Source organism: Parus major, chromosome 17 (assembly GCF_001522545.3).
Source record: "Parus major isolate Abel chromosome 17, Parus_major1.1, whole genome shotgun sequence".
Classification (NCBI taxonomy): domain Eukaryota; kingdom Metazoa; phylum Chordata; class Aves; order Passeriformes; family Paridae; genus Parus; species Parus major.
Genome location: NC_031785.1, coordinates 1,647,715 through 1,674,441, shown reverse-complemented (window position 1 = coordinate 1,674,441; position 26,727 = coordinate 1,647,715). Strand labels below are relative to the sequence as shown.

Here is a 26,727-nt window from a genome sequence, read left to right as displayed (position 1 = left end):
GAACGGCACCAGCAGCGGCATCGGCACGGCGGGACCGCCCTCCCGGGGAACGGCACCGGCCCCGCTCCCCCCACCCCGGAGTGGCTCCGTTCCCTCCGCTCCCTCCCGGACCTTCCCAGCTTCCCAGCCCCCGCTGACGACAAACAGCCCGTTAAGGTGGACAAATAATTTTTATTCGTGCATGCAAATACATGTCAATACTGCAAACTTCTTCCATCGAGTCTCTCAAACACCGAACCGGGATGCTCTATCCGTGCCCAGCCAAAGCTACAACCTCTGCACGTCAGTGCTACAGCGACACACGGGCCCCGCCGGGGCCCCCCTACTCTAACACGAAGGGAAACATTACCATTGGGAATCAAAACCGAAATAAACGGAATAGAATTTACTCCCCCATATATCCCCATTTCATTTTACAGATTTTTTTTTTTTCTTTAAATTATAGTTTTAAATAGAAGCTGAGAATGCGCCATAAAAATGAGCATTAAATCCATCGTAGCGATGGTGCCTGCTTTATACATGATGGGTGTACACCATCTTTTATTTCATTTACATTTCAATCGAACAATAGATTTGCAAAGAAAATGTCTAATACAGACGTAAAAATATTCACACTAGAGCTTCACAATCGGTTGTACAATTGACAAACAGGCCTCTTTTCCCAAACTTTCCAGCTAAGCAAATTTATAAAATGTAATCAATGCAACAAGAAAAAAAATTTTCTTTAAAACTTCCAGGGAAAAGAATACGCAGTAAACAGTATCAATGCGACAGCAGATGCTGCAAGCTAACCACAATACTTCGGAGTGGCTGTACAGTGGGTATGTGCAGTACAAATCAAAGCCACGTGTGTTGTATCACAACTACTGTATAATGTACTTGTTTGCCCAGCTAAGAAAACGCATGCATTCCCATGCCTTGGGTAACGGAGATCTACTCTGGAGAAATCCATGGGCTATGTGCAAATGACCTTGGCTTTTGGCAGTAAGAAACGCAGCCAGGCTCTGCTTTATTTCAGCTTTTACAGCAAAATCTTGAGTGATTAAAAGCTTCCACAAGCATCCTTAAATAATGGGGTGTAGAATTATGTTTGGGCATTTTGATTATTCAGATTTGTTTCAGCTCATCAGTGACAGTTCTGGGGTTTTTTCCCCCCCTCCTTGTCCTGCTCCCTTGCCAGCAAAGAGATGCAGGGGGATGACTACTGCCAAAGTCAGCTGTTCATTTATACTGGGAAATTGGGTCATTTAAAAAAGCACGTTTATTGTGTTCTGCTTGCAGAAGAGGTCCCTCAATGAGAGGGAACTTCCTAACAAAGGGATTAAACTACAACATAAAAATGGACTTTTACAGCCTATAGATCATCTGATCGCTTCTCATTTTGTTACACTTTCAATTTCAACACCTTCCTTTAATACCAGTCTAATAATTAATGAAAAGTCTGTTCACAAATATGATCAAGGAGCTGCTGGCATACAGTGTTTATGTACAGCAACAGGTACAACTTGACAACTTGTGCTTTAAAAAAGCAAACAAAACCAATGTTTGGAACTATTCTGAGTTTAGATTGAGTTATTTTAAGCGTTCTTTCCTCAGCTGTTTCTGACCACTGTGCATTATTTTGTACCTCATCCAGCCTAGTACACTATTATACAAGAACAGCATTCAGCTCTTGAGTACAGGAGAAATTAAAATTTCAATTGAGTTATCAAAGCACTAAAACCTTCCAAATTAGACTTCTACAAAGAGCTTAATTAAGAGCTTATTTAACATAATCAGCTGTGTACAACTGTTTTCCTAAATCAAATGCCAAACTTTAGTGTCCCTGTACTAGACTACCAAGAACCAACGCCAGTTTGCTTTGCAAAGAGTCTAACCTTGCCTTTGAAGGGTCTAGTATACATTCTACAATGCAAAATCTGCATAAACACTAAGATTCATTTCTTGTCACCTGTTTACAGGAACAAAATATCAGTAGCAGGGCAATCACTCTGCTCTAAGTATATGTTAAGAATGTACAGATAGTTATTTTCTCACACAAGCATTCTCCCAGCACAAGCATTAGTCTCTATAAAGACCTATGTGGGAAATGAGGCAAACCAAGGAATGAATCCAGGTAGTGAGGCAACACAATTAACTTAGATACTAATAATTCCTGTCTCTCTTGCATGTGAAATCCCTGCTGTACCCCTAATGGGGAAAAAAAAAAAAAAAAAATTAACCAAACCAAACCAACTCAAAATGCTTGTCCAAGCAAAGCAAAAGAGCCAATCTCTTTCCCCGATCTGCTCCGGGCCTTCTTTTCTGACAGCACAGTAAATTAGGCCAAAACCTAAATGGGCATCACTGCTATTGACACACAAAGGTAAGTCACTCTCTCAGTGTCAGAAAATAAGCCCTCCCATAGCCCAAAGGCACCTGATTTACAACTAACAAATGAATACATACTTGTTTGTAAAGGGTCAAGGGCTGAAACTTGAACAAAGAAGGAAGCCAGAGCCAGGTGTTTCCACCTGCAGCTTCTTCTCCCTGTCAGGGCACTGGAGGGCATTAGTTTCATGGCAAAAACCACACAGCCAGCATGCTGTTAAACCCCCAGATAATTCTTTTGCCTGTCATTATAGGTTAAAAATTCAACTAGAAAACTCTAGCCTTGGTAAAACCAACTTTCCATATGAAGTGTATGGTCATCCTGGAGAACTGCTCTATCACAGGATCTCCTGCTGCAGACAAGAGTCTTGAGATACGTTTGTTCTTAAATATGCCAAGACCTTGGCAGGAATATGTCATTTCACTGGACAAACAGGCAAATGTGTGTAAGCAGCTTATCCCAACCCCCTCCAGCAGAGCACAACCAAGTTTTTAAAATTGCCATTTTAAAATTAAAAAGTTAAGGTAAATACACAATCAATTTATGTAGTATATATTCACCCTCAGATCATGCTGAAGATGTTCTGTGGAGTTCTGGTGCACAGAGGGCTCTTTCCCTGAGGGCAAATAAGGACTTCTCAAACCTTTATATTTTCTCTATTTTTGTAACAAAATAGCAATTTAAAATTTAAAAATCTTTTAAAAAAATTACATCACCTTCAACATGGAAGATCTCACTGTTTAAATATCCATGAAAGAGACATACTTGTTTGCATATCTGTTTTGGAATTACATTGTACAGCAAATAATAGTATCTCAGAAGCATTTCAAAAGTAATATAAATTCATATTTACAGAATGGTCTTGGTATAAAATATACAACAATCATATTTATGTCTAACATTCTAAGTTAAAGTTAACATCAATAGGAAATAAGTTAAGGTGACAAAGGTGGTCTGGTTCTTGTATCCATTCACTTCACGTAGCGAGTGAAAGAAGCGTCAGTCTAACCCTAGAGTGAGGTGGCACTGGCTGGAGAAGGTACAGCAACAGCCAAAGGAAACTAAGAAAAGACTACTTGACTGTTTTTCTACATACATTCCTTGACATTGGAGTATTAAATAGATGTGTAAGATCTTCCATACTGACACCAGAATATCAAAACTAACCCTTGGATTTGCAGGTATATTTACAACATAATTATTTCATGGACAGGTTCGTTAGGAGAGATATCAAACACCAATATTTACTTAGTCTAATCAATAACCCTCAGGGAAATGCCAACCCCCACCCCCCAGAAGCGTGCACAAAACAGTTATCAAAATCTTACCCGACCACATAGCTGTGATTTTGTAAAATAACAACTCAGACGACCAGTAACATGATCCTCTTTAAGCATTTTGCTAGCAGGAAAAGCCCTTACATGCAGTACACCTGGTGAAAGATCAGCTTGGCTTAAAATATTCCAGTACAATTTTCAGAGTAAACAACTTCACAGAAGTTAATAAAAACATAAAAAAATGTAAAACTTGTCACAAAGAAAAGTAAGAGGACAAACAAGAAGATAGTAATCATCAGGAGGGAGAGTCCTGCTTTCTTAAAAGAAAAAAAAAGTGAATTTTTAAGCTTCTCAAAAAATATGCCCAGGGCTCTAGTTCACGTGTATTTATGAAAACCAATTTTCAGTTGACATGTCTAACATGATTCTCAGTCACCTCTTAGCAGGGCATAAATTCATACAGTTTTCAGCACTCTGAAGGTCAGATAATGCTATCTCATTGTATTTTCAAGGTCTTTGAAAATAAGTTGCCACTGAATAAACAGAAATTAAACCTGAATACAAGATTACGATTAACAACATTTAACAAAGGTAATTACAACCACCTTAAATTCCCAATATTTAGTTTAAATTAAAACAAAACAGTACAAAAAACAGCAATACCATCTTGTTAGTCAGTGCAAACACTAGATACAGGGTTTTCAAAGGAAAGCCAAGAGCACCTGATACTTTTTGCCAAGTCATCTGGATCCTATAATCTCCAAGTTGAGAACTATTAATGAAAAAAAAAAGAAAAAGAAGGAAAAACCTAAAATTGCTTTTACATTAGTGCATAACCTCTCAAAATCATTGAAAATTGTTTCATGTATAGCTTGGGGAAATCAATACCTAGCACATTAGCTGGAGGACTTAGGCACTTGATTTACTTCTGATAACTTTACTTGGACAAGTAGCCTGTGTATGTGTATCTAGAGTACTAAAGCATAAACTGGGGGGAATGGAAACCAAAAGCTGCAGCAAAGCACTGCCCCACAGACCTGCAAATAACGCAGTGCAAAGCTAATGTGTGTAAACCCTGTAAAAGCCTCAAGTCCAAATCTCCACCTCTCAGTCTTCCAACAGGAAACAAGACTCCATGCAAAGTTCCACAACTAAAGAAAAAGCAGCTGCAACAAGACAAAAGTTCTTCTCTCGTGAAACAAAATAGAGACAAATAAGTTAGTCTTCCTTTCACTAGATGTATCATCGTAGGATCCTGCTAGTTTAAATAACTGAGTTGTTAGTTTTCTACAGAAGCCATTTTCAACAAGAATGGCTCAGATACCGCACCGGATTGCTACAAACTCATAAAAAGCTGCTTTAAGCTTAAGTAAAACAATGTCCAAATTCCATTCATTTGTGGAAAGTGAACGCCTTACCCTACTAAAGTAAGTTTTTTTTTTCTTCAGAATGCTAATGCGAGAGGGGCTTGAAGTATCAAAGAGTCCACAGGAAATGCATGACCCCAATATTATTTTTTTTAAAAAAAATATACATTATATAATATATATTATATATATAAAAAGCTAGTGTAAATGCTTCCATGGTGTGGTCACAAGCTGGAAAGATGAATGCCTTTCAGCTGTTAACCATCCTGCCATTTGCAACAGGCTTTAAAAAGTCATTTTTATCCTCAGACATAATGTGAGCAGTTTTCAAAATGAGGCTGCCAACACTGACTGATGTGCTGATGGGCAGGCAGCTTGCATTGCTAACAGATGTTGTGATCGGCTGACTGAAGCAAGAAGTTACGGGCAGGATTGTTTTCTGCTCCTCCCTGAGGAGAAAAATAAGTTACACAAATATTAAACAAGGACATGCACAAGTATCCGGAACTGAATTGTGTGCATTAAATAAATACTGACAAACTCATTTTTAGCAACAGGCTAAACATCTTCCTCTGGAATGGTATGCTCGAGATGTTAAAGTAGTCTGCCTCATTTTCAAAGGCTGCTTTACTCATTAAAGACTACAGAACATATAAACCTAAAATAGTGTATTTCAAAATCTACCTCTCCACGGAGATTTGTGCAAACAGTCCGCCATTTAACCTTTTGAAGTTTTTCTTAATTTCTGTTAACTATAAAAATATTCTGCATTTTTTGCTTACTGACTGTGAAAGGTATTTTGAACAGCTGTGACACATTTCAGTGTGTACAATTACAACGATGCATACGGACAATGGTACCAGCCTGGGACTTTCAGCTTTGTGGCCTAATTCTATTTCCTAACAGGTTCTTCTCGCTCCACCATGTACAAACAATGCAGATGTCTAATCCAAGTCTGAGCAGGTACGTAGTTCATCCTTATACAACCATGCTTCCACTATTCTGATGCTTCTGTTTGTCTAACACTGGCAGACACTGCTGTTTTGTCTAACACTCACAGAATCACAAGGTCTTCACCTAAACTTTGTCTCTTCTGTTCCATAGATTCTTTCTGGTGCTGTTTTAGCAGATGCCCATTCTCTACAGTTGTTCCATTGAGCAGCTGATCCTCTTGGGAGCTAATCCCTAGCTGTATGTCCAGAATCTCCTATAAGAGAAAAGGAGAAATGCCCATCAACTCTGTCCCTACCAGCTTTACATTTTCCTATTAAGTTCCACTACATTATGCTAATGGAAACGGGAGTCTGGTCATAACACTCCTTAATTTGATGTCATACTATTGGAATGTCTACTTCATTTCACTAAAGGAAAAGTCAATTATTCAAAGTTGGCTGTGAATGACAAGAAGAGTATGAACTGAGAGCTGTTTTTAACTTCGCTAGTATTAACTGCCAGGTATCTTAGCGAGAAGTACAAGACCCCAAGTGATAAGTAATAAGGGAAATGCTGGATGTCATTACTAGGACTAAAACCAAAAAGCTTTGCTATCAACATACTAAACTATAAAGACTAATGAGAAAACCCAGTGACCTCTTCAGACACACAGATTTTTGTACTCACTTCTATCTGTTCACCTTGCCCATCAGGTTCGTCTGTATCGAGGGCTGACAGCTCCAATTCAATGTCTCGGTCTGGCTTTGTGTCTGCACAGTCTTCAGGATAATCAGTCTAAAAAAGAATTAATATATTCTCTAAGTATCAAGTTGGCTTTTCACTGGCTTCACACAACACTAGAGTACTAAAGTGAAAACAGAAGATGCATTCCTAGCACACAACATTTCTACAATACAAGAGAGCTAGTCAGACAAAAATGAAGTTCAGGAACAGACAACAAGGCTAAATCGAATCACAATAAAGTACTGAAACAGAGTGATAAAATGAATACTAAAGAAATTTGAGTCCATTGACAAAATGTTTAGATTTATAACACATACAAATAGACAAAAACTAATGATTGCATGAAAATGATTATCACATTTCTTCCCACTTTGTAAATGCGTGTCAGAGCAGCAGCACAGCAGGTGCACCTGCCTTATCTCAGGGAAATAACTGAGTGCAACAACAGCGACTCAACTTGCACAGAATGTGCTATAAATATTTGTGAGTGTTAAAACCAAGTTTCAATTCTTAGTTAAAATTCATGTGCTTCTGTATATATATAAACACCCTCCAAGATTTGTTTCATCCCAATTACCCCTTTCTTTACCTCACCATTCCTCAAATCAATTTCCTTGCTTAAAAGGTTTAAGGTAAGACGACTGCCTTCATCTAGAGAATTCCACTTCTGCTGCATGGCGAGTGCATTTGCCTCTCTCTGAAGAAGTAAGGAGTTGCTTTTGGCCTTTGGAAAGAAACAGTCAGTTACCAAACATTAAACCTCAACCATGTGCAGTCAGACAGCTACACTAAGAAAATTTATTTAAAAGCACTTAACTGAACAGTTTATTTTAAATTTAAAAACCCTCATGGTATAATAACTAGTCTTACCTGCTGTAATTCAATACTCAGTAGATCTCCAGTGCTGGAATGCTTTCTGTGACCAGACAAATCTGTGACTATAAACCTGTCCCTTTAAAAGAAAGAAGGCAAAACTGGAATTAAAAACAAATTCTGTACATCAAACATCCCATAACTTCATTAGTCTATCAATTTTAGATTTTTGGACGGAAACTAGTTGTGGTTTAGACAATGTGTTCTTCATCTTCACTGTGGCTCGGAATACTTAAGGCATTGTATGAAGCATACATCCTTATTTTACACATGGGTAAGGTATGGCAAGAAAATCTAAAACTGCTCAAGATTTTGACATGACAACTTGGCAGTACCTGACTTCAGTTCTTTGATAGGTCTCTCAAGGGATACACTGCTAGTAATTGTGCACTATTATCTGCATTAAGTATTAAAAACTACACAAGCTTTAACCTAGTTTTTTCCAAAGCTTTATGCTGGATAGGTAAAAAGTCTTTTACTTTAAAATTAAGAATGTCTATTAATAGACATTGCAGATTCCCCACACACACACTGAGGACTTTGAAGAACTGCAAGCTACAGAAAAAGCTGTGAGCAGAGCTTGGGAAGGAGTCCGTACCGTTCTGCATAACGTGCTGAGGAGGCAGAATCTGAGCCATAGGCACTCCATCTTGAGTCTACAGCATTGACATAAGGGACATAATCTGCAAAAGAATTAAGATAGCATTCACTATCTTCTCTTCAGTGGGATATACACGTTCTTTAGCTCTTGGCATTTCATAGCTGTGGTAAGCACAAAGAGAATTAAATGTTCACGTTGTTTATAAATGATGAATTCTTATCACACAAAGCCTGAACTTGTACCTGATACACTGATGGGCTTAGTAGCACTTCCTTGGGAAGCAGTGGCCTGGATTGGATCTGTTGTGTGATAACCTGTGCGGGATGACCTGGAGATTGCACCCCACTTGGAGATGATGGGTCCATCACTAAACGGGATTATAGGATCTTCTTCCTTTGCCCTTCTCTGCGTTTCAAATAAATGCACTCTCCTTTTAACATCCCCACTGTCCAAATCCTACATATTTAGGAGACACAAGATACATGGACTCATTTGAGGTTATGCACATTCTTCAGCTGGCCAGTAACTTTCTCATTATTGTTGCCTATTTACAAAACTGGGAAAGGATATTCCAAACAACTTCAAATGAGCAGAACTACTTTAAAATACTAATAACGGAAGCTATCACCTTATTTTTTATTATTTTTTTTTAAAAAAGGCTGGTTTAACCAAACAGAAGACACTTCAGCATGTAAGGATCATCACACTAATGAGAGAATATGCAGAAAACCCCTACCATTAACACGGCATTGGAATTGGCAATCACATCCTTGGGCTCTGAGTCGATAGCATTTATACAAGAGCCAATAGTGCCACAAGACCACGGTGAATAGTGAGAGAGATGGTCTTCCTCAAATTTAGTTCCACTCAAATCACTGACACTCTCTGAGAACTACAGAAAAGGGAATAAATAAGCAGTGAATAATAAAAACAGGGAATTCAGTTTTAAAATGAGAAGATAATTTAATTAAATATCAGTAAATGTATCTCAAAGTCAATCAAGAAGTTCCAGCATATTCAAGACTTGACTTGGGGACAACATAAGCTGTTTTGTCAAATTTTAAACCAGTGCCCCTGGCAGCTGTCAGAGGGCAAACTCTGCCATACAAATAACTGCCTGGCCTGCCAAGATGAGAGACTGGAATCTGTTAGTCTGGTTTCTATAGGCACATATCTACAGTAACTTAACTGAGAGGAAGCCATATATTTTCATTTAATGTATTAGCCAGAGGTAAACAGAAATACAACTTACAACCCTCTAACTTGGGTGAAAATGACTAAATCCTGATCCACCTTGAATGCATGCATAAGGCACCTGAGGTACACCTACAAGATCTGATCTGAATAGTCATTCTTAACATCTCAAATATCACCAGCAAAACTGTCAAACCACAGCTAAGTGTGCTTGGCACAGTGGTTTTCAAACTAGTTTTTTAGATGCATCTAATTCAGAGAGACAGAATAAAATGTTTTAATGTTTTTTTCCTTCAAAAAACATTTCCTTCACTATTGCCATTTCTTGAGTTCCTCTTCTTCTTTACTGGACTTATCACAGAAGTACACAATGTCCTACCAATGCCTTTTGCCACTTCTAAGGGAATTTATTCTTTGGGACTTGATAAGCACTTGAAGTTTGATTCAGGCTACTCATCAAATCAAAGCCATTTGGAGTATCAAAGGCAATGTACTTCTTAATGGAAAACACAACTACATAAAAACCTGGAGGTTCACAAAGCAGTTCAATAAAATTACATTTCATTTAGTGAGGCTGAATTGAATCATTTCACTTCTTGGAAGTCATGCTTAGCATCACCTTAATATCAAACTGAATTGCATCATTATTAGATATCACTTTTCTTTTGCTAGAAGATTAATTTAATTTTATGAACAATAAATGGTAGGTAGAAAATCTTTACTAGAAATATTAAATGGCATCTTACAGAAGCAGGAAGGGAAAATAAAGAGGTTCTCTGGCTTCCCACCTCTGTGCTGAAATCTACACTGAAGAGAGGAGAAGGTGGCGTTGGAGATGGTGTTGCCATAGGAAGGGTTGACGATACCAGGGGTGTTTTCTGTGTGTGGTACTGTGCCCATTGCTCTGGCTTCCGTCTCAGCTGCTCATCATAACCAGTCTTCAAATGACCACAAGGCTCCTAGAAAGAATAAATACAGGACTGGATAATCCCATCACACTGATCAGAAGGCAAATACTTGCACGGGACACATTTGGATCCCCAAATTTCCTAAGGTGGTCTGTAACCCTCCACTGATACCACTTGAAGAATTTCACAAGGTTTTGTAGGCCCATGTATAGCAACTCAGAGATGCAATTAATTCAAGCAACATATATGGGCATTAGAGGCAAAGGGGCTCTGGTCCTGATGCAGACTACAGTGGTCTGTTTTGCAAGCCCATTTTAAGGTTAAAAACAAAACAAGAACTTTGTCCAAGTCACATGTCTCTATCACTGTAATAAACAGGTCTATGCTAATTATTTACCAACTTTCCCATAATGACCTTCAGAACCAGCTCTGCATAGAGCCTTCCCTTCCTGGCTCTCACTTACCCTTGGTAAAGGCACAGTCCTCTGCTCGTTTGGAGGTTGACAAGCCACAGAGTAATACCCATCCAGAGAGTTGTACCTCTCCCGTAATGATGGCTGATAGACAGATGAGTGCATCACATCCATGGGAGGTAAAGAATTGCTCCTAATAATATCATCTCGTGGGTACATCTGTGGGCGCCAGATGCGCCTGCTGTCATAAACTGGAGCGTACATTCCAGAGGGGACAGGAGGGACTGGTCCATACGGCTGCGGAGGAGGAGGCTGGTAGGGAGAATTCAGTCGATCTCGAGGGGGAAATGTACTGTAATGATCGGCATATGGCACGGAAGCAGGTGGGAGGGAGGATTCTGGAACGTTATTGGACCTCACAAAGCGAGGAACACAGGGAGCCACACCAGCTGGTACTGTTGGAGGTGCTGGATAATACCCTTAAAAATTGGAAAAAGGGGTATTTAATATAACCACAAATGACCCAAAATTTTACACCTTCTAAAACTGTAAATAGCATTGATAAGTACCTTTAGAGAATGAGGAATCAAACTTTACAAATCTCTATCATCTTTCTGTAAATATCATTTCATGTATGACAACCACATTTACAGATGCAGTGCTGGCCCTTCACCAACTGGACCCAGTTTGGAAAATATTGCTCCTATGTACTGTGGTGTAACTATGGAACTGAAAACACAGGCTCTTCAGCGGTTCTTTATATAGGAAGTTAAAACAGTTCTCCCTAAAATAAAAATCCATATTGCTAAAAAGTAAAAAGTCTATAAATAACCATTTCACATTTGACTTATTGTTCTTTCTTTTGAGAGGATTGCCTGAACACTTCTACCTTTTGAAAGCTTGTGAATAACTCAGTGCTGTAAACCGCGATTGTTTGCCTGAATATAAACATGCACAGTGCAACCCAAAAAAGATAACTGGAACTTTCCAAAAACATTTGAGCAAGCACAAAGATGTGTAGGCCTCCCAGCAGAAGCATGCTATTCCTCTGAAATCCTGCCCATGGATACCCTTATGCATAGGCCATGGCAAGAGCAAGCCTAAATAAAAACAATTAAATGCTAACAAAGGAAAAAGGAGATGAAAGACCTTGAGGTTCAAGTTCTTCTGGAGGCCAAAGTATAAGCTGCATAACATGCACAAAGGCAAGAACCACCAACACTGGGAGCAAACTGCATGTCCCTCACACACCCAGCAATTAACAAGATTAGTATTCCATTAAGTGAAGATTCAGCTGATATTTAATGAAAACAAAATAGCCATCAACAAAACAGACATAAAAGTTATCTCTCATAAAAGTTATTTTCCTAGAGAAAAGTTCAGAGCTATTTTTTAATCAATGCTCATCTCACTCACCTGTCTGTGGGTACTGTGGAACTTCATATGACAGCTGAGTCCTGGGATCTTGGAAATATTGAACATTATCAGAATGTGGAGGGTAGACAGGTACTCTGGGAACAAACGGGCTGGATTTTGGAGGCACAGAATTAACTTCTGTTCCAATATTAGGAGGACCAGCTGAGGTAGCTGCTGCCTGGCTTACAGGAGTCTTGGGTGGAGAACCAATTTTACTGAAAAGGATTACCAAGAAATCATTAAGCAGATCTTCACTTATTTCAGTCAGTCACCTCTTTGTGCATACTCCCACGTAACATGGAAATCTGGGCCTTGTCATTTCCTCTGGAATTTTGTATTTCATACCCCATACTGATGTTTCATTTTAGACTTTTTTCTTAGGAGAACTCAAAAGTGGGCATAAATGTTTTGATACCCTTTGTAAATGTATTCTGGTAAAGACAAAGGCTTTGAAAAGCTGTTCAGAGACTCAGCACTTCCTGTAGAATTATAAAAGAAATTTTAAGTGAAAACCCCAAAACTAGAAGGTTTCAAGGAAGTGCACACTCTGTGCATCCTTCTTGGTTTCGGGAAATGCCAAATTTTGAGTACAATTCATTGCATGCAATAATATGCTTGTATGTAATAACCCAACAGTATGTAGTGCACATATAATTTATTTGTATGTCATACCTTTTTATGTAATAACCCAACAGTAAATAAGATACCAGGCTGAGAACAACTGAGTAACAGATAAAGGAAGAGCTTTACCATTTTGTCTACAATGCACAGCTAAACAATGGGTTCTGACACCCTGAACTCACAAGCTTTGTGTGACTGTACCTGCACTGCAGTGCAAGACCTTACACAGCTCTGCAACCACAGAGCACCAGCAATTACTGCAGGCCACGACCACATTCTCTGTTGGCCACCCACAAACTCCATTTATTATTTTAGATAATCTAAAAGCAGAATGTTCTGTTATATTGCCTTGATGTAAAGAAGTCACCTACTTTTCAGGAAGTGATTCTGTAGGGGAGCCAGAAGCGTTCTGGCCATTGGCTCCAGTCTTCCCTCCCTTCTTGGTGTTCTCCAGAGCTCTCAGGGAGGTGTCTGCACAGCGGGGGATCAGCTGGGGAACCCCAGTTTCTAGATTTGCTATTCCATTAGTACTTGGCACCATCTTGCCTGTTGCCTCGGGGCTTCCTATGACAGAGATCACGTTTCCTGTTGTGGTTGAGACGGTGCTGTTTACGCCAACTTTATTCAGAAGGGGGAATGTTCTCACTGTTGCGCTGATTTTTTTGTTCCTCAAGCGATATCTACAAACAAATATGTGCAAACACACAGAAGAAAAGATGGTATAAAAAGTGCTTATTGTGAAGTTTAATGGATCAGTAAAACTAGCAAAAAGAAGGGATTGAGAGGAACATGACACCAAAAAACTACAAACTTATTTTCAACAATTGGAACCCAAAATGATCTCTCCTCTTAAAAGACCCATTCTGCAGTTCTTTGAAAATGCATTTGGGTGAAAACAGCTTCAAGAATGCAGAGCTACATACTGTTTAAATACTCAGTTCACTCCTTAATCAATTAAAATGTAATAAACATTCTCTCTTGCAGGCAATATAACCAATCTCTGAAAGACACTGAGTTTAGACTCAGTTTCAGGAAAGAAAATTTTACCTTGTATGGGGTAAAATAAAAAAGTAAAACTGGAATTAGTCTGCAGACATCGCTTTGCTGTATCTTCAATTTCATATAAAGAATTGTCATGTTAAGAGTCACAAATCCCTCCAAATGAACGAATGTATGGAAGAGACTGTTTTCAAAAATCTCTATAGATTGCTTGGATTTAAATTTAAAGGAGGACAAAAAAGGAAAAAAGTCTCCCACACTCACTTTTCAAGCTCTTCCTGAGAATGAGCAAATGTACAATTTGTTCCTCTTGGACACCCCCCTTGCTGTCGAAGGTCACGGCACATACTTGTTTTGTATTTGCTATTTGGTTGTGGCTAAAAAAGAACAACAAAAACCACAAGACATTCACATAAAAGTAGGCTTAAAATACAGAAAATACAACCATGGTACATTTTTTACATTTTATATTTTTAATCAGAAAAACAAGGACACTCCCTGTTTAGAGGCTAAATTGTCCTTGAATGGATTTCACTATGGCCAGCTCTTCTGCATTTCATATTCACAAACGTTAGGTTCTCAAAATCTGAATGCAGTAAATAACAGTATCATCAATTATCCCACAGGGAATGCCATAAGTATTTCAAATCAACAGTAATTTTTCAAAGTTGCATCTCTCAGTAAATGTACATTAAGACATAATGCAATGATCATCAAGTCTGGTTACCTGTGGAGTTTCATGGCCTTTTCTACTGTAATTCTGAATGAAATCCACCAGCCCATGGACCACAGTCTTTACAGCGACCATTGCATTTTCCAGCTGCTCCCATGTTGGAGATGCTGCATCTAAAATTATGAAAAGCAGGATTTTCACCCTGTCAGTAATTCCAGTATGATAAATAAGAGGCATATCTTGTATTACTTTACAATACCAAGTAATGGCACAGGACTCAGAGAGCCCTGAAGAAGAGTTTATTATGTTCATCAACTGGAATTTCAAAAGCAGGACTGGAGATTAGCATCTTAATAATTTACTTTGCTAGATATGAAGAATACCAAGAAAAGCTTAAAAAAAGCTTGATTTGCATACCTGGATTTGGATCTATGTTTGCCAGGAGCTCTAAATGAGGCCTCAGCCTGTTTAAGTTTGCAGGATCCCCTGTGCGCTGCAAGACAATTGTCAATTCTTGTACACTCTTAGCAAAAGATTCTGGAGATTGAAGCTGAAAATAAAGGGACCATTAGTGTGCTGCATCTTACAACTGACAGCTACTAATCTTAGAAAGATATTAATGACATTGGTTTCTAAATGCAATATACAGTGTCTTCAGATGGCATATAGAGAGGATCAGTGGAGAGAAATTTTATTTCTCAACTCAGAATCTGCCCTATGAAGCTTCATCATAAGACACCAAAAAGTTAATTAAAGTACTTCATATGATGAATATGCTACATCAAAGGAAAAAAATTCAATCTAGTTTTAATTAATATTTGATAGGATTATGAACAAAAAGTTAATTCATTAAGTTCTCTGATTTTTATTGTAACGTTTAAGAGTCAAAACTAATCCTACAGAGATACTGAAATCATCCTTTTGACAAACCTTGTCAATAATGGATTGCATGTGTGATTTATGTGCCAGGTCTCCATAAAGAAGAGAAGACCACTGTTCTGGTGATATTCTAAGTCCTGCTTCCATGGCAATGTGAACAATTTGGGCATCATGCTCTCTCCGCAAAGCCTCGTAACTCCGGAACTCTTCTTTAAGTTGCATCAGAGAAGAATCTTCATCTCTTTTAGTGACCTAATAAATAGTAATAGTTAAACCTTCCTTCTTTAATCAAAGATCTCCACATGCATCATAATAAACAGCAGCATAGCACAAACCACAATTGAGGTGTTTTACCTTAAAGCATGATGCTCTATACAGTAGCTGCACAACATGACCAATGCTTGTTTTAGAGGCCTGAGGAAATCTTGGTTCCAGCCTTTGCACAACAAAAAGTACCAGAACTTTTCTTGAGAGTGCAGAGCCATCTTCCAGTGCCAGTAATACAAGTTTCAGTGCCTCCTCTTGCATAGCTTTAACACACAAAAATGAAAGTTAAATATATTCCAGAAAACAGCAAGTTTGAACAGATAAGCAGAAGCATCTAGATAATCTTGAATGTAATTCCTTACTGGTTTTTATTTTACTAAAAAAGAAGCTTTTAAAGCTTCTTTTTTAGTAAAGCTGTTGTTAGTTTAGAAGAAATACTTAGAACCACTCTAAGCACAGCAAACTTAGAGCCAAGACTAACTTCCAGTAATAAACACATCAGTACTGCAGTTTTTATACTTTTCTCTACTGTGCAGTCTTGTAGCCATTGTCCTTTTGGACACCTCATCTGTGACACACCATGAAACTATAAAATAAATATGGGAACAGTACTGGAATGCTACCAGCAGTTACCAGAATCAAGAGAGGACAACTTCTGTTTTAGAGAGAATTTTCTTGTGTCTGTGCTTGCTTTAGCTGCATTGTTAACTATGAGTTTCTATCAGAGATATGAATCATTATAAATTTCAAAAGTATGTACATCTGAGGTTAGGCTGATTGTATAGACAGCTATTCAATTCCAATCACAGGCAGCAGGACAGCCAGCCTGCTACGCTCCATTACTAACTGTGCACAGCGTGTGCTTACTGACTCCTCTTTGCCAGGATTTTTGAAATACTTCCTCCCAGTTTCAAAGAACATTTAATGGAGTGGCAGAGGAAACAACCAAGAACTTTAAGCGAGAAGATTTTTCTACTATTTGGGGCTTTTTTCCCTCCCCCTTCTCCTTTCTTCCTCACAGAACATCTTCAACTGAACAGAAGAAATTTCAAAACACTTTTGTAAAGAAAAGGTACTGCTAAATATATTCTGATCCAAGTGTCCAGGTCCCTTACCTGGTCCTAGAAACTGGCACCCTCGTGCCCTGACAGCAGCCCAGAGATTGGCAGAAAGCTGCTGAGGATTTTGGTGCTGCAGGATGAGTTCTGTGACAGTTCTCTCTCCCAGCGACCGAGCTGCCCTCATGGCTCTGACCCGACCCTCCTCCTCCACCAGCTGACAATTCACCAGTGTCACAAGCTTCCTCTGCATGGGACGGCTCAGTGCACTCTGATTCAAGCTTGCAACACCTTCAGAGAAAGGGAGAAAAAGCAGTGCTTCTCATCAAATTCATCCAAGTGAGACAAAAAAAGTCTGTTTAACAGTATATATCCTTCTCTAGGACTTGGATACCAGTCACAGGTACCTTCCCTTCTCTTAGGCAGCTCTGTGTGATTCTTTATCAAAAAGAACTTTAATTAAAATCTTAAACTGACATCAAAGCCATCCTTTGGGGAAAGTTCAGCTTTAGTACAAAGTTAGCCCCAAGGCAGTATTATTAAATAGAGTATTTTGTAAACTTAAAAAACCACAAACAAGTGTCACAAGTGTGAATAAGCTTTAAGAGACACAAGGCAATTTTATTACAAAAATGAGAGTATTATCTCACTGACATTTACAATCAGTGCTGAAAACACAAAGCTGTTAAAAGCAAGCTACATCAAAATTCCACTGTTCAGCAGGGACTCACCTTTTCCTCCACTTAATGGCTTTAAGTAGAGTGCCAAATCCTCAACACATTTCTTTGCTACTTCATAATGTTTGTTCTCTCCTACATTACTCAACTTTACTGTCTGATGATCAGGTACCTAAAAAAATGCAAGGGGGAGGAAGGGGGAGAAGAATTACGTACACCTGGCTGACCTCCCCGATGGTACCCACATCACCATTAATTACATAACACTGCAGATGTGCACTGCTCTGAGAGCAGGGAAACACAGGAACCACCCAGGGCAAGTACATGGCATAAGGAACAACAAAAAGGGCCCAAGATGAGGATTAGGGTGATGAAAGATGGTTTTTGTTATTACTCAACACTTTCAAAACAGAAGTAGGGTAGAAAACAATAACCAACGTCTAAAAGATGAAGAACACAAGATCTGAGGAGGTGATTGGTATACCAGATCGGCATGATTTACTACTGACACACAAAGGAAGCTATAGGACAAAATGAACTAGTGAGACTACAATAAAGCAAAGTTAAAAAATCATTTAAGCATCATTTGGGCATGCTGAAATCTTCCAAGAGAAGCAGGAAACTTAACTTGGTGGAAAAAAACATGAAGTAGAGTAACAAGGTCAGATAAGGAAAATGGAGGGAATGCTAGTCATAATAAGTTAATTGTTTTAAATGCATTGCAAGAAGTTAGAAAACCATGAAAATAAATGTTGTAAGATCAAGACAGTGATCTGACACATAAAAAAAATGAAAGGAACACGTGAACTTGAGAAACAAAACCACTCTGACAGTGTCATTACCAATAGCTGTGTCAAGGCGTGTGACAGGACATTAAAAAGCGAAGTAAATAACATCTTACTGCCTCCACCAAGGTGTTAGAGAGAGAGTAACATGAAAAAGCACATGAATCAGCATAAGGGGAACAGACTTATTTAGTCTCCATAAAGTGCAGTACTGATTATATAATCACTGTTTTGCCACTGCTACGAGACAGCGCAGGGAACATTCCTGGCCTGATTAGCCAGTGTCTGCAAACGCAACTGAAAAGCCATCATCAGGCATATTTGAAAAAAAAAATTGTACACACACACTTCTGGAACTTGGTTAAACAGCCACTTCCAAACATGTGACATTTAGGAATGAGATTTCTCAGAAGGCTAAGATGAACGAGTGCAGTCTGCAGGTTCACTCATTCTACTGACAGTTGGGACAGATAATTGTCTGTTTCCCAAAGGGGATTTTTCTCCAGTCACAGCTCAAGAGCCTTTTAAAATCAGAATTCAGGCTACAATTAGAACACATTTTCATTTTATGAGAAATGGCCCTGAAATGGTGCAGTTCCTTTTAGAGTATGTATGGACTCCTAGAGAGACCACAGTTAAGCCTTACCATTTATTTGGGCTAAAATGAGGAAGAAAGAGCAGCACACATACTGCAGCTGGCACACAGAAGGCAACAACACAAAGTGGCAAAACAAAGAGCTACTTCAAGCATACCTGGGCTCCAACCAGCTGGAGGAGTGCAAAGTTCACAGGAAGCACATCGATGTCTGTGTTGATGGCAGTCTGGTCAAAAGGACATGCCTTGCGATGGAGCTTGTTCAGGCAGGTCTTGCACACGGTGTGAGAGCAACCTAAGCTGATGGGTTTGTGCACATTCTCATCAAATTCATTGTAGCAGATTGGGCAGGACAGAAATTCTGTCCACTGAGCTGCCTGCACTGGCATTGTGGAAGCTGGACACTTGTTTAGCAGGCTAGCAGACCATTATTTCACTGTACTATGTTTTGGCAGCTGTAAGTGAATAACAGAGTATTTAAAACATGCTTTCTGGCAATTTAAAATAATTTTTAATTAAAAAAACAGACCACAATTTCAGTATTACAAAGAATAAAACCAAATCTTTATGCTGAAGCAGTCAAAAACCCCAACTCTGTGTTAGTTTAACAACTGTACCAAAAAAGGCTCATGAACTAAATTAATGCAGACTACCATAAGTTTAACTTACTCACAATAAATGGCATTAATTAATTTTTTTGGGGGGTGTGATTTCAAATGTTATTTTCATTTGAAATTAAGTAGAACACCTTCCTTCTGCAGATCTTATTGAGACACCAAGCTAAACCGAGCTTTGCTTTTTTAAAAACACATTTTCTCTTTCTGTAAAATACAAATCAACTAACAAATATCAAGAGCCATAAGGAAGCACTAAAAACTGAGAGACAAGTTTTTAGTTTTATGATTCTCCTGTTACTTCCGCCATTTATTGCAAGAACTGGAGCACTCAGGGGGAGAAATTGCTGTGTGCAATTTTGCTTTTCGTGTCTCTACCTTACATATAACTATGTCCATGAACTCACAGCAAGAAAATCTTTGATGTATGTGAAATCCAGGTATTTAGGACAAAACATGTGATAAGGCAAGCAATAACTTCTGATGGCTTCCTTGTCTCTTGAAACATCTCTTTCGTGCACCAGTACAAGTAAATTGTTTACATAAGTGTATTTCAAAGAAAATATAGCTTTATGGGGATTGGTTTTGGATCTTATATAAGTCACATTCCTGAAAAAGGTACCCGGTCTAAGAAGTTCATCAAAAGCGTTCTCATCCACGCTTTCGTCATCACAATTTACATTGAGAGCTCCACCCCGGAGGGGACAGCCCCACCCTGGGCTGTGATGCGCCTCCGTGTTGGCTCTCTAGGCAACCAACAGACCAGTTGGGTCACTTCAAGGCTAGGAACAAGCTTGTTACAAATGCAAATACACAAATGTTTTAATTATATGTTTAGCATTCTATTTTTTTACTCTGATGATAGAAAAAAGGTGATTGCTCTGAGGAAGCTGAGATCTGCCCTCTGTGTTCAAATTCAGAAACTCCTTACTGCAGTTTCATTGTTGGCTGTGCTACCGTTTAATTAATGCTAAAGTACCATTACAGACCATTGAAAGAATTACTAGAAGACCAAATAGACTCTTATCTGTGAATGTATTTTATGTTAATTATGACCATCTGTTTAGAAATCCTATTTAGTACTATGAACATTCAGTGCCCTTTAAGTAACAGGATACTTGTACAAGCTGTCCTTATCCAAGCAAGCTTTTCAATATTATGCAGCAATTTTTGCCTCAAATGAATTCCCATAGTAAAACACACCAAACTGGAAGCTGAACCTCCCAAAACCAAACTGCTGAGGTTACACTTCCAACATAAGGCAGAAAATGCCCATGTATTGGACAGACTTTCCTCTGGCTTCTATGAAAGCACAATCAAAGCTCTAGCATGGATGAACAAAAACAGCCATCTTTACCATGCTATTGCTACACGTGTCTTTTAACCAAGGAAATTTAAAAACAAAACAAATAAGAATAAAGCCAAACTGACCCAACAGGCCTAGAAAGATTTTTGATTCCTTTGTTAAGAATCCCACCATTTCCTTTAGCACATCTGCTCCCCTTCTGAAACCGCTGGACAGAGATGCACAGAACTGCAAAGCCTGTCTGTAAATACTTTCCTTAAAGCTTCTTGCAGCACTACCAGAAACATTAAGATACCAACATCAACATCACTGCTGACCTAGGGCTGATAGTGCTTTTTCACCTCTCTGACTGCAAGACACAGGTAACAGCACAAACCAGACCACTCTGGGAAGTATGTGACTGTCATGACTCACGTGGGGAAAAGTTTAAGAGGCTGGTACACAGAGAGCTCAACTGCCGGTATGTCACTAACGAGCTCCTAATAAACAGTCCCTATGTCCACACTGCTCATTAATTATCTCAGATGCAGGGATCTCTGCTCTGAGACAATACCCTCATTTGGTTTCCACAAGTGCTTCAGAGACTTGCAAGAAACCACCTCTCTGTTTATGAGCTTTTAAAATACAGTTGTTTTCCTGACCAGCATAGAAATGAACACAACAGATTCTTCAAGTGTGCACCACCGATTTTTAAAGATCTCTCTCTGGGTGTTTAATCATCCCAAATGACAGATTCTACTAAGCATGTGTTGACCTTCAGATTTTTTGACAGTAAAAAAAATCTAATTAAGCCAGCAAACAGCTGGGAAAAGCTCTTGACTCCCTAAACTTCAAGCAGCCATACAGGGAGGAATCTCCATACTTTATTGAGCCTGCCAGCTCTCCTGCCACTCTTGCACCCCAGTGTGTAGCAAAACAGTCTCAAATCTCCTAATTACCATATCAACTCCTACAAAAAGCATAAGCCAAATGTTTAATAGATTCTTGCTCCTTGTCAGAAACAATGTATTTCAGGGATGTCTTCTGCAAGAACAAATTGCTCCTGCGCTCTAAACTGAGCAAACACAAGGAGAGCAAAATAAAATAAAGGTAAAACAGAACTCCTTTGGATTCTGTTTGTAACAGGCAGTACCCTCCATTAGAACAACTACCCCTGGCCTGATCATTCTGGCAGATGTGTTACCTATCTCTACACTACACAGGGCTCCTCTTCCCTGTCAAAGTAGAAGCACCCTGCAAAAAAAATCCCAAAGAAATGGCTGACACAGAAACTAGCCAAACATTCAAGAAAGCAGTCACCACATCACAGTAGCTGCTGCTTAAAAGATCATTACACAGTGAAGTTATAATCAGTTTTGTAGTACTACTACCAGAAGCAATACTTCAGATGACAAACTGAGAAACGTACAAGCCTAAGTTCAGAAATTACATAATAATAAAAACCAGTACAGCTGAGTAATTTTGTGTTTTTAAAATGCTCGTATCTTCCTGTTGCAGTAATGGCTGCAATGAATCAGTGACAATGAAAACAATGATAACTGACTGATTTTCTCATTTTAGACCAAAATATCTGATGAAATTGCAAGGTGGGGTGGAAGGGGAAATAGTTAAAACCTTAAAACCTTCCTCAAACAGCTGTACCACTTACAAATGATCGAAGTTGTAAGATTTACATGCCCTTAATAATCTTATTTTAAATTTTAGCGACCTAATCCCAAGCCATTCTCTGAAACTACTCTAAATCGTTATGCTTACTCAATAACCTCGGGACATGATAAATATAATTAAACTCTGATTTCCTGAACAAACCAAGCTTAGTTCTGTTAGGCTGTTGCCAAAATGTAGACAGGCAAGTTTCACCCCTTAGCAAAGAAAGAATTGAAGGCTTAAAACTCAGTTCCTCCACAGTGTAAGCTCTGTACAGCTCAGGCTGACTCCATCAGGTCTCTTGTGGGCCATGAGCAAAGACAAATAAGCAGAGCTTGGGTGAGAATGAGACATAGAATAATTCTGTCAGTGCTGAACAAAGGGAAGTCTTCTCTCTTGATGAATGAAATGCTTGCAAAACTTGTGAAATTATACAGGATTTTCACAACTGAGGCTCAATTACAATCCTACTGTGGATTTAAGCCTAAATCTTAGAATTCAATTGATTTTTAATCACTAAATTAGAGTCCTTGATATTGACTTGCTCTTAATGTTGACTGCAGTATTTCCTCTGCTTTTTTAAAGTGATCTCCATTAAAGTTTTTCATTTATGCAGATTAATGGTTGGTTTCCCCTACAAGGAGGCAGCTTTTCCAAGCTTTCCTTCCTAAGTTATGTAGCTCCTGAAAGCATCATGACTAGGTCAAAAACTTACATATCACATAATATAATTATCAGTATTAATGTGTTCTCTGGAAAGGCTAGAATCTTTTATTAATTTCTCTTCAACAGCCACCATCCATAGATCTAAAAAACTGGCTTCATTAAAGGCTTAGGGAAGGGCATCCCCGTAACAGCTTTGCATCATTTAGCAATGATGGCTTGAAATTAAAATAAATCCTCTTTACTGAGCAGACTTGCTTATTTCTACACTCCATAATATCTGTCACATGCGAATCTCTTTACATCATGTGAAAATTCTATATATGTAAAGTCTTTAATGACCATTAAATATAGTATTTCAACACAATTCCTTCACTGAACAGTAATGCTGTTCATGTTGCGAGTATCTGCAGCTCAATTCAAGTTCCAGAAAAGTCACCAATAGAAATCCTGGAGACATAAGAATCAGAGAGAATCTCAAGTGGGAAGGCACATCGTGTCCAACTCTGTTTCTTGCAGAGTATCTGGCACTACACCATGTGTCCAGGAGCATTGTCCACACATTCCTGGAGCTTTGGCAGACTTGGTGCCACAACCACTTCCCTGAGGAGGCTGTTCCAGTGCCTGGCCACCCTCTGGGGGAAGAGCCTTTTATCGATGTCCAACCTGAACTTCCCTGAGACCTTCACTCCATTTCCGTGTCCTAAACATAGACCTCAACATTTACGTGTACCCAGACTGCATTTTGCCAAAACACCTATGAGATTCTCTTGTTAACTGGTTAAAAAGCCAGAGCTTGAATCACCTCTGCCTCCTTAAATCAAGTGGCTGAAGAGTAATTCCTATCAACAGTCGTACAATATAAATTTCCACCCAGTGACTGTCAAAGTTCACTCAATTCAGGGTTAGCTCCCCCCAAACTAACACCAGTGTATCCTCAGCAGTTCACACCTTCTCCTCCCTGCTCAACCCTTGCCACCACAAATCATGTTAGTAGATTTTAAAAATCTCCTAAATACTTATGTAATGCCACCGTGGGTTTTCCTTTGTTTTGTAGGTGTCCCTGAAAGGAGAGCCTGTCCTTGCCATCAGCCTGATACCAGCTCGGCTTCTGTAACAGTATTGACTTTTCAGGACCAACTGAAGGGCAAATAAATGAATTTTTTTTTTTGCCACTCAAATCAGTTCAACTCTCTCCGAATGCAGAGAAAGAGAATCCATTTCTAAGCAGATCTACTTTGACACAGTTACTCCAAGAAGAGATACAGTGTAGAACTCCTAACTTTTTGGTAATATTTTCCCTGAATAAGGACTCCCATGTATGGTTCAGTTCTCTAGGCATTTTTTTTTTTTTTTTTACATGACCTCCATGTTTAAACTATAATTTTTTTTAGATGAGAAATTCTGTATTTTAATATTTTTATAAACAATTTTAATGAAATACCAATTCTATTCTGAGATGTAGGCAAGAAAACATAGAGCTCCATAGAAGCTGGAAAGCCTTTCTAAAGGTTGTACAGAAATGACTTAAGATGCCTGTGGACATATAAATTTTTCCTTTCCTTAGGGCTGTCCAGTGAGCAAGGAGAGACCCTGTACATTCATCCCATTAAGGGTATATAAAATATCACCAAATGAAATGCAACATACTCCTAACAAGTGTTATCAGCTATTAACATCTGGATATTGTAAATATTTTATCTATTTGAAAGCAACAAATCCTTAGGTAAATGAGATCAACACTCAAGACCAGGAGTTCACTTTGGGATACCTAAATCACTGATACTAAAATTTGTTAGAATTTAGTGTTTTTGAGAGAAATGGCCACAACCTCAAACAAAACAGAAATACAAGTTAATAAAAAACACCTTTTCTTGGGGCAAGTTTTGCTTACAATGCAGGAACAAGAAAAAGTTCACTAAAAAGGCATGAAGATCTTGGGAAAGTGATTCACTACAAAAAATTAAGACTTCAGTGTTTCATGGACTAATACCAGACACAGATGCTTCAATTTCTAGTATTTCCAGAGATGTTTAGGATAGACCAAAGGTCAAAGAATAGTATTTTGATTTAGAAGGTTTACAGCTGTACTGGTTGCTTCTCATTTGAAATTAGATTTTTGTCTGCCATAACAGCAAATTTACACCCTTGTAATCCAAAGAACTGTTTTAAACTTTAGTTTCATTACTATGATGCAGCTATAATGACCATGAGGGAACAGCCGCAAGAGAAGCTACAGGAACTACAATTAAACCCAAACAAAATTCTAAGTTTGCATGGAAATGAAGCAGGCCTAGACAGAAATTCTCCTGGTTGCCTGTCTAATCTCTGTCATTATTTTCTCTCGTTACAGATCCATGCCATTCCCCTCCGAACCCTGCATGAACTGAACACTCATCACTCTCCCACCACCCTGCTGCCCTTCCTGTGCTTTGTGCTGACTTCTGCACTTAACTGGAAACCCTCCGTGCACCTCGAGCATCAGCAGAACCGGGACACGCTTTTCCTGCTCAGTTGTGTTTTTTTTGTTTACGACACTAAAAACATGACACGGTGGGTGCAGTCCTAGGGCCTGTCTCCCACTACGACTCTCCTCCACCATTACCCTAACGCACAGCTCCATGAGTATTCCAGACTAGGAATATTCATGGCTCCGGTGCGATTCTCCCCGTGCCGGGAGGCACCCCATTGCGGCCTGCCCGGTGCCGCGGCTCCCCAAGGGGCTGCCGGGGAGGGCACCGGGAGCTCCTGCGTCCTTTCGTCGGTGCGGGGAACGCCGGGCGGCCCTGCGAGTGTCCCCGCAGCTTCGCCCCGTCCGCAGGCCGCTGTCAGCCGCACCCGAGCCCGGCCCCGCTCCCGCACCAGGCCCGGCTGCCGCTCCAGGGCCCGGGCCCAGCTCCCGTTCCTGGGCCCGGCTCCTGCACCCGGGCCCAGCCCGGCTCCAGCTCCTGAGCCGGGCTGGGCTTCCCGTTCCTGACCCCGGCCCTGGCTTCCCGCTCCCGCACCCGTTGCCCGGCCCTGCTCCCGCCGTCATTTCGGAGCCGCCACCAAATGGCTGCCCGGGTCCCCGGGCCGGCCCCGCGGCCTGGCGGGGCCCGCCGGGCGCCGACACCCCTGCGGTCCCCGACGGGCCGCACTAGACGGGCTCAGCCCGACGCCGCTCCCGCCCAGCTCCTGCAGCGCCGGGAGGCAGAGGAAGAACCGGGGTGGGTGATGGGGGCTGATGGGGGGGGGGGAGGGGGGGGGGGGGCGGGGCCCCGGCGGGTCAGCGCGTCCCCCGCGGCGGCCGCCCCCGCCCAGCCCGATTCGACCCGTACGGTGCGGTCCATACCTGCTGGGCGGGGGCGGCGGCCGGAGCGCGGTCGGGCGGTGCCGGCCTCACGCGCCATGGGGCGGGCGCGCGGCCCGGCGGAGGCAGCGGCGGGAGCCCCGGCGGCGCCGCCTCATCGCGCTGACAGCGGCACCGCCGCCACGCCCCGCGACGCCGCTCTCGCGAGACCCGCGCGCCGCCCGACGCACGTGACCGCGCGGAGGGCGGGCGGGCGGGAGGGAGTTACCATAGAGACGGTGGTGCAGATGCGCCGCCGCACGGGCCGCGCCACCAGGGGGAAGCGGGGACCATCGAGACGGCGTGACAGAGCGGCGGCCGGTGCCGACACCGCCCCCTTGTGGGGCTCCTCAGCCACGGCCGCCTCAGCGGTTCCTCCGTGCGCAGTTCGCGTCTAGAGTCGATTATTTATTGTCGTTTAAAGTTTTAATCGGTTACTTTCGCCGCTAGTGTCGATTATTTACTGTCCTTCTGAATTGCAATTGATGACTTTATTATTGCTGGCGCTGAGGAGGAAG

The 26,727-nt window shown here is 40.5% G+C and overlaps 1 protein-coding gene, 1 long non-coding RNA gene and 1 other non-coding gene across 10 annotated transcripts; 1 reads left to right on the top strand and 2 right to left on the bottom strand.

The window, feature by feature from the left end:
- Positions 1 to 151: 151 nt before the first annotated feature.
- On the bottom strand, positions 152 to 26,276 carry RC3H2 (ring finger and CCCH-type domains 2). 8 transcript variants are annotated; one of them, XM_015644813.1, is made up of 21 exons: positions 26,213 to 26,276; positions 18,810 to 19,106; positions 17,326 to 17,443; positions 16,652 to 16,885; positions 15,624 to 15,799; positions 15,321 to 15,521; positions 14,808 to 14,940; positions 14,445 to 14,563; positions 13,982 to 14,094; positions 13,090 to 13,398; positions 12,098 to 12,312; positions 10,733 to 11,160; positions 10,107 to 10,319; positions 8,903 to 9,058; positions 8,409 to 8,622; positions 8,164 to 8,248; positions 7,563 to 7,644; positions 7,282 to 7,416; positions 6,636 to 6,743; positions 6,074 to 6,222; positions 152 to 5,464 (listed from the first exon to the last, which is right to left on the bottom strand). In XM_015644813.1, the coding sequence occupies exons 2-21, from the start codon at positions 19,038 to 19,040 to the stop codon at positions 5,266 to 5,268; spliced, it is 3,618 nt and encodes a 1,205-aa protein (XP_015500299.1). In that variant the 5' UTR covers positions 19,041 to 19,106; positions 26,213 to 26,276; the 3' UTR covers positions 152 to 5,265. The 8 variants fall into 8 exon arrangements, with proteins under 8 accessions (XP_015500299.1, XP_015500300.1, XP_033374399.1 ...); XM_015644814.1 differs by having other exon boundaries at positions 10,149 to 10,319; XM_015644815.3 differs by having other exon boundaries at positions 5,322 to 5,464; positions 6,093 to 6,222.
- Positions 10,771 to 11,520, top strand: LOC107212044. Its single transcript, XR_001524375.1, has 2 exons — positions 10,771 to 10,860; positions 11,335 to 11,520. It is a non-coding gene; the product is annotated as an uncharacterized LOC107212044 (long non-coding RNA).
- LOC117245239 lies at positions 15,029 to 15,142 on the bottom strand. Its single transcript, XR_004499703.1, has one exon. It is a non-coding gene; the product is annotated as a small nucleolar RNA SNORD90 (small nucleolar RNA).
- Positions 26,277 to 26,727: the final 451 nt, after the last annotated feature.

What these genes read in the sequence shown, in the direction of transcription:
- RC3H2 (XM_015644813.1), bottom strand. Translation starts at nt 19,040, where the DNA reads ATGCCAGTGCAGGCAGCTCAGTGGACAGAATTTCTGTCCTGCCCAATC. An exon ending in ATTCCAATGCCGTGTTAATG is followed by an intron (nt 8,623 to 8,902) that starts GTAGGGGTTTTC and finishes CTAAATATGTAG; the next exon opens with GATTTGGACAGTGGGGATGT. An exon ending in TGAGTATTGAATTACAGCAG is followed by an intron (nt 7,417 to 7,562) that starts GTAAGACTAGTT and finishes TTCTTTCCAAAG; the next exon opens with GCCAAAAGCAACTCCTTACT.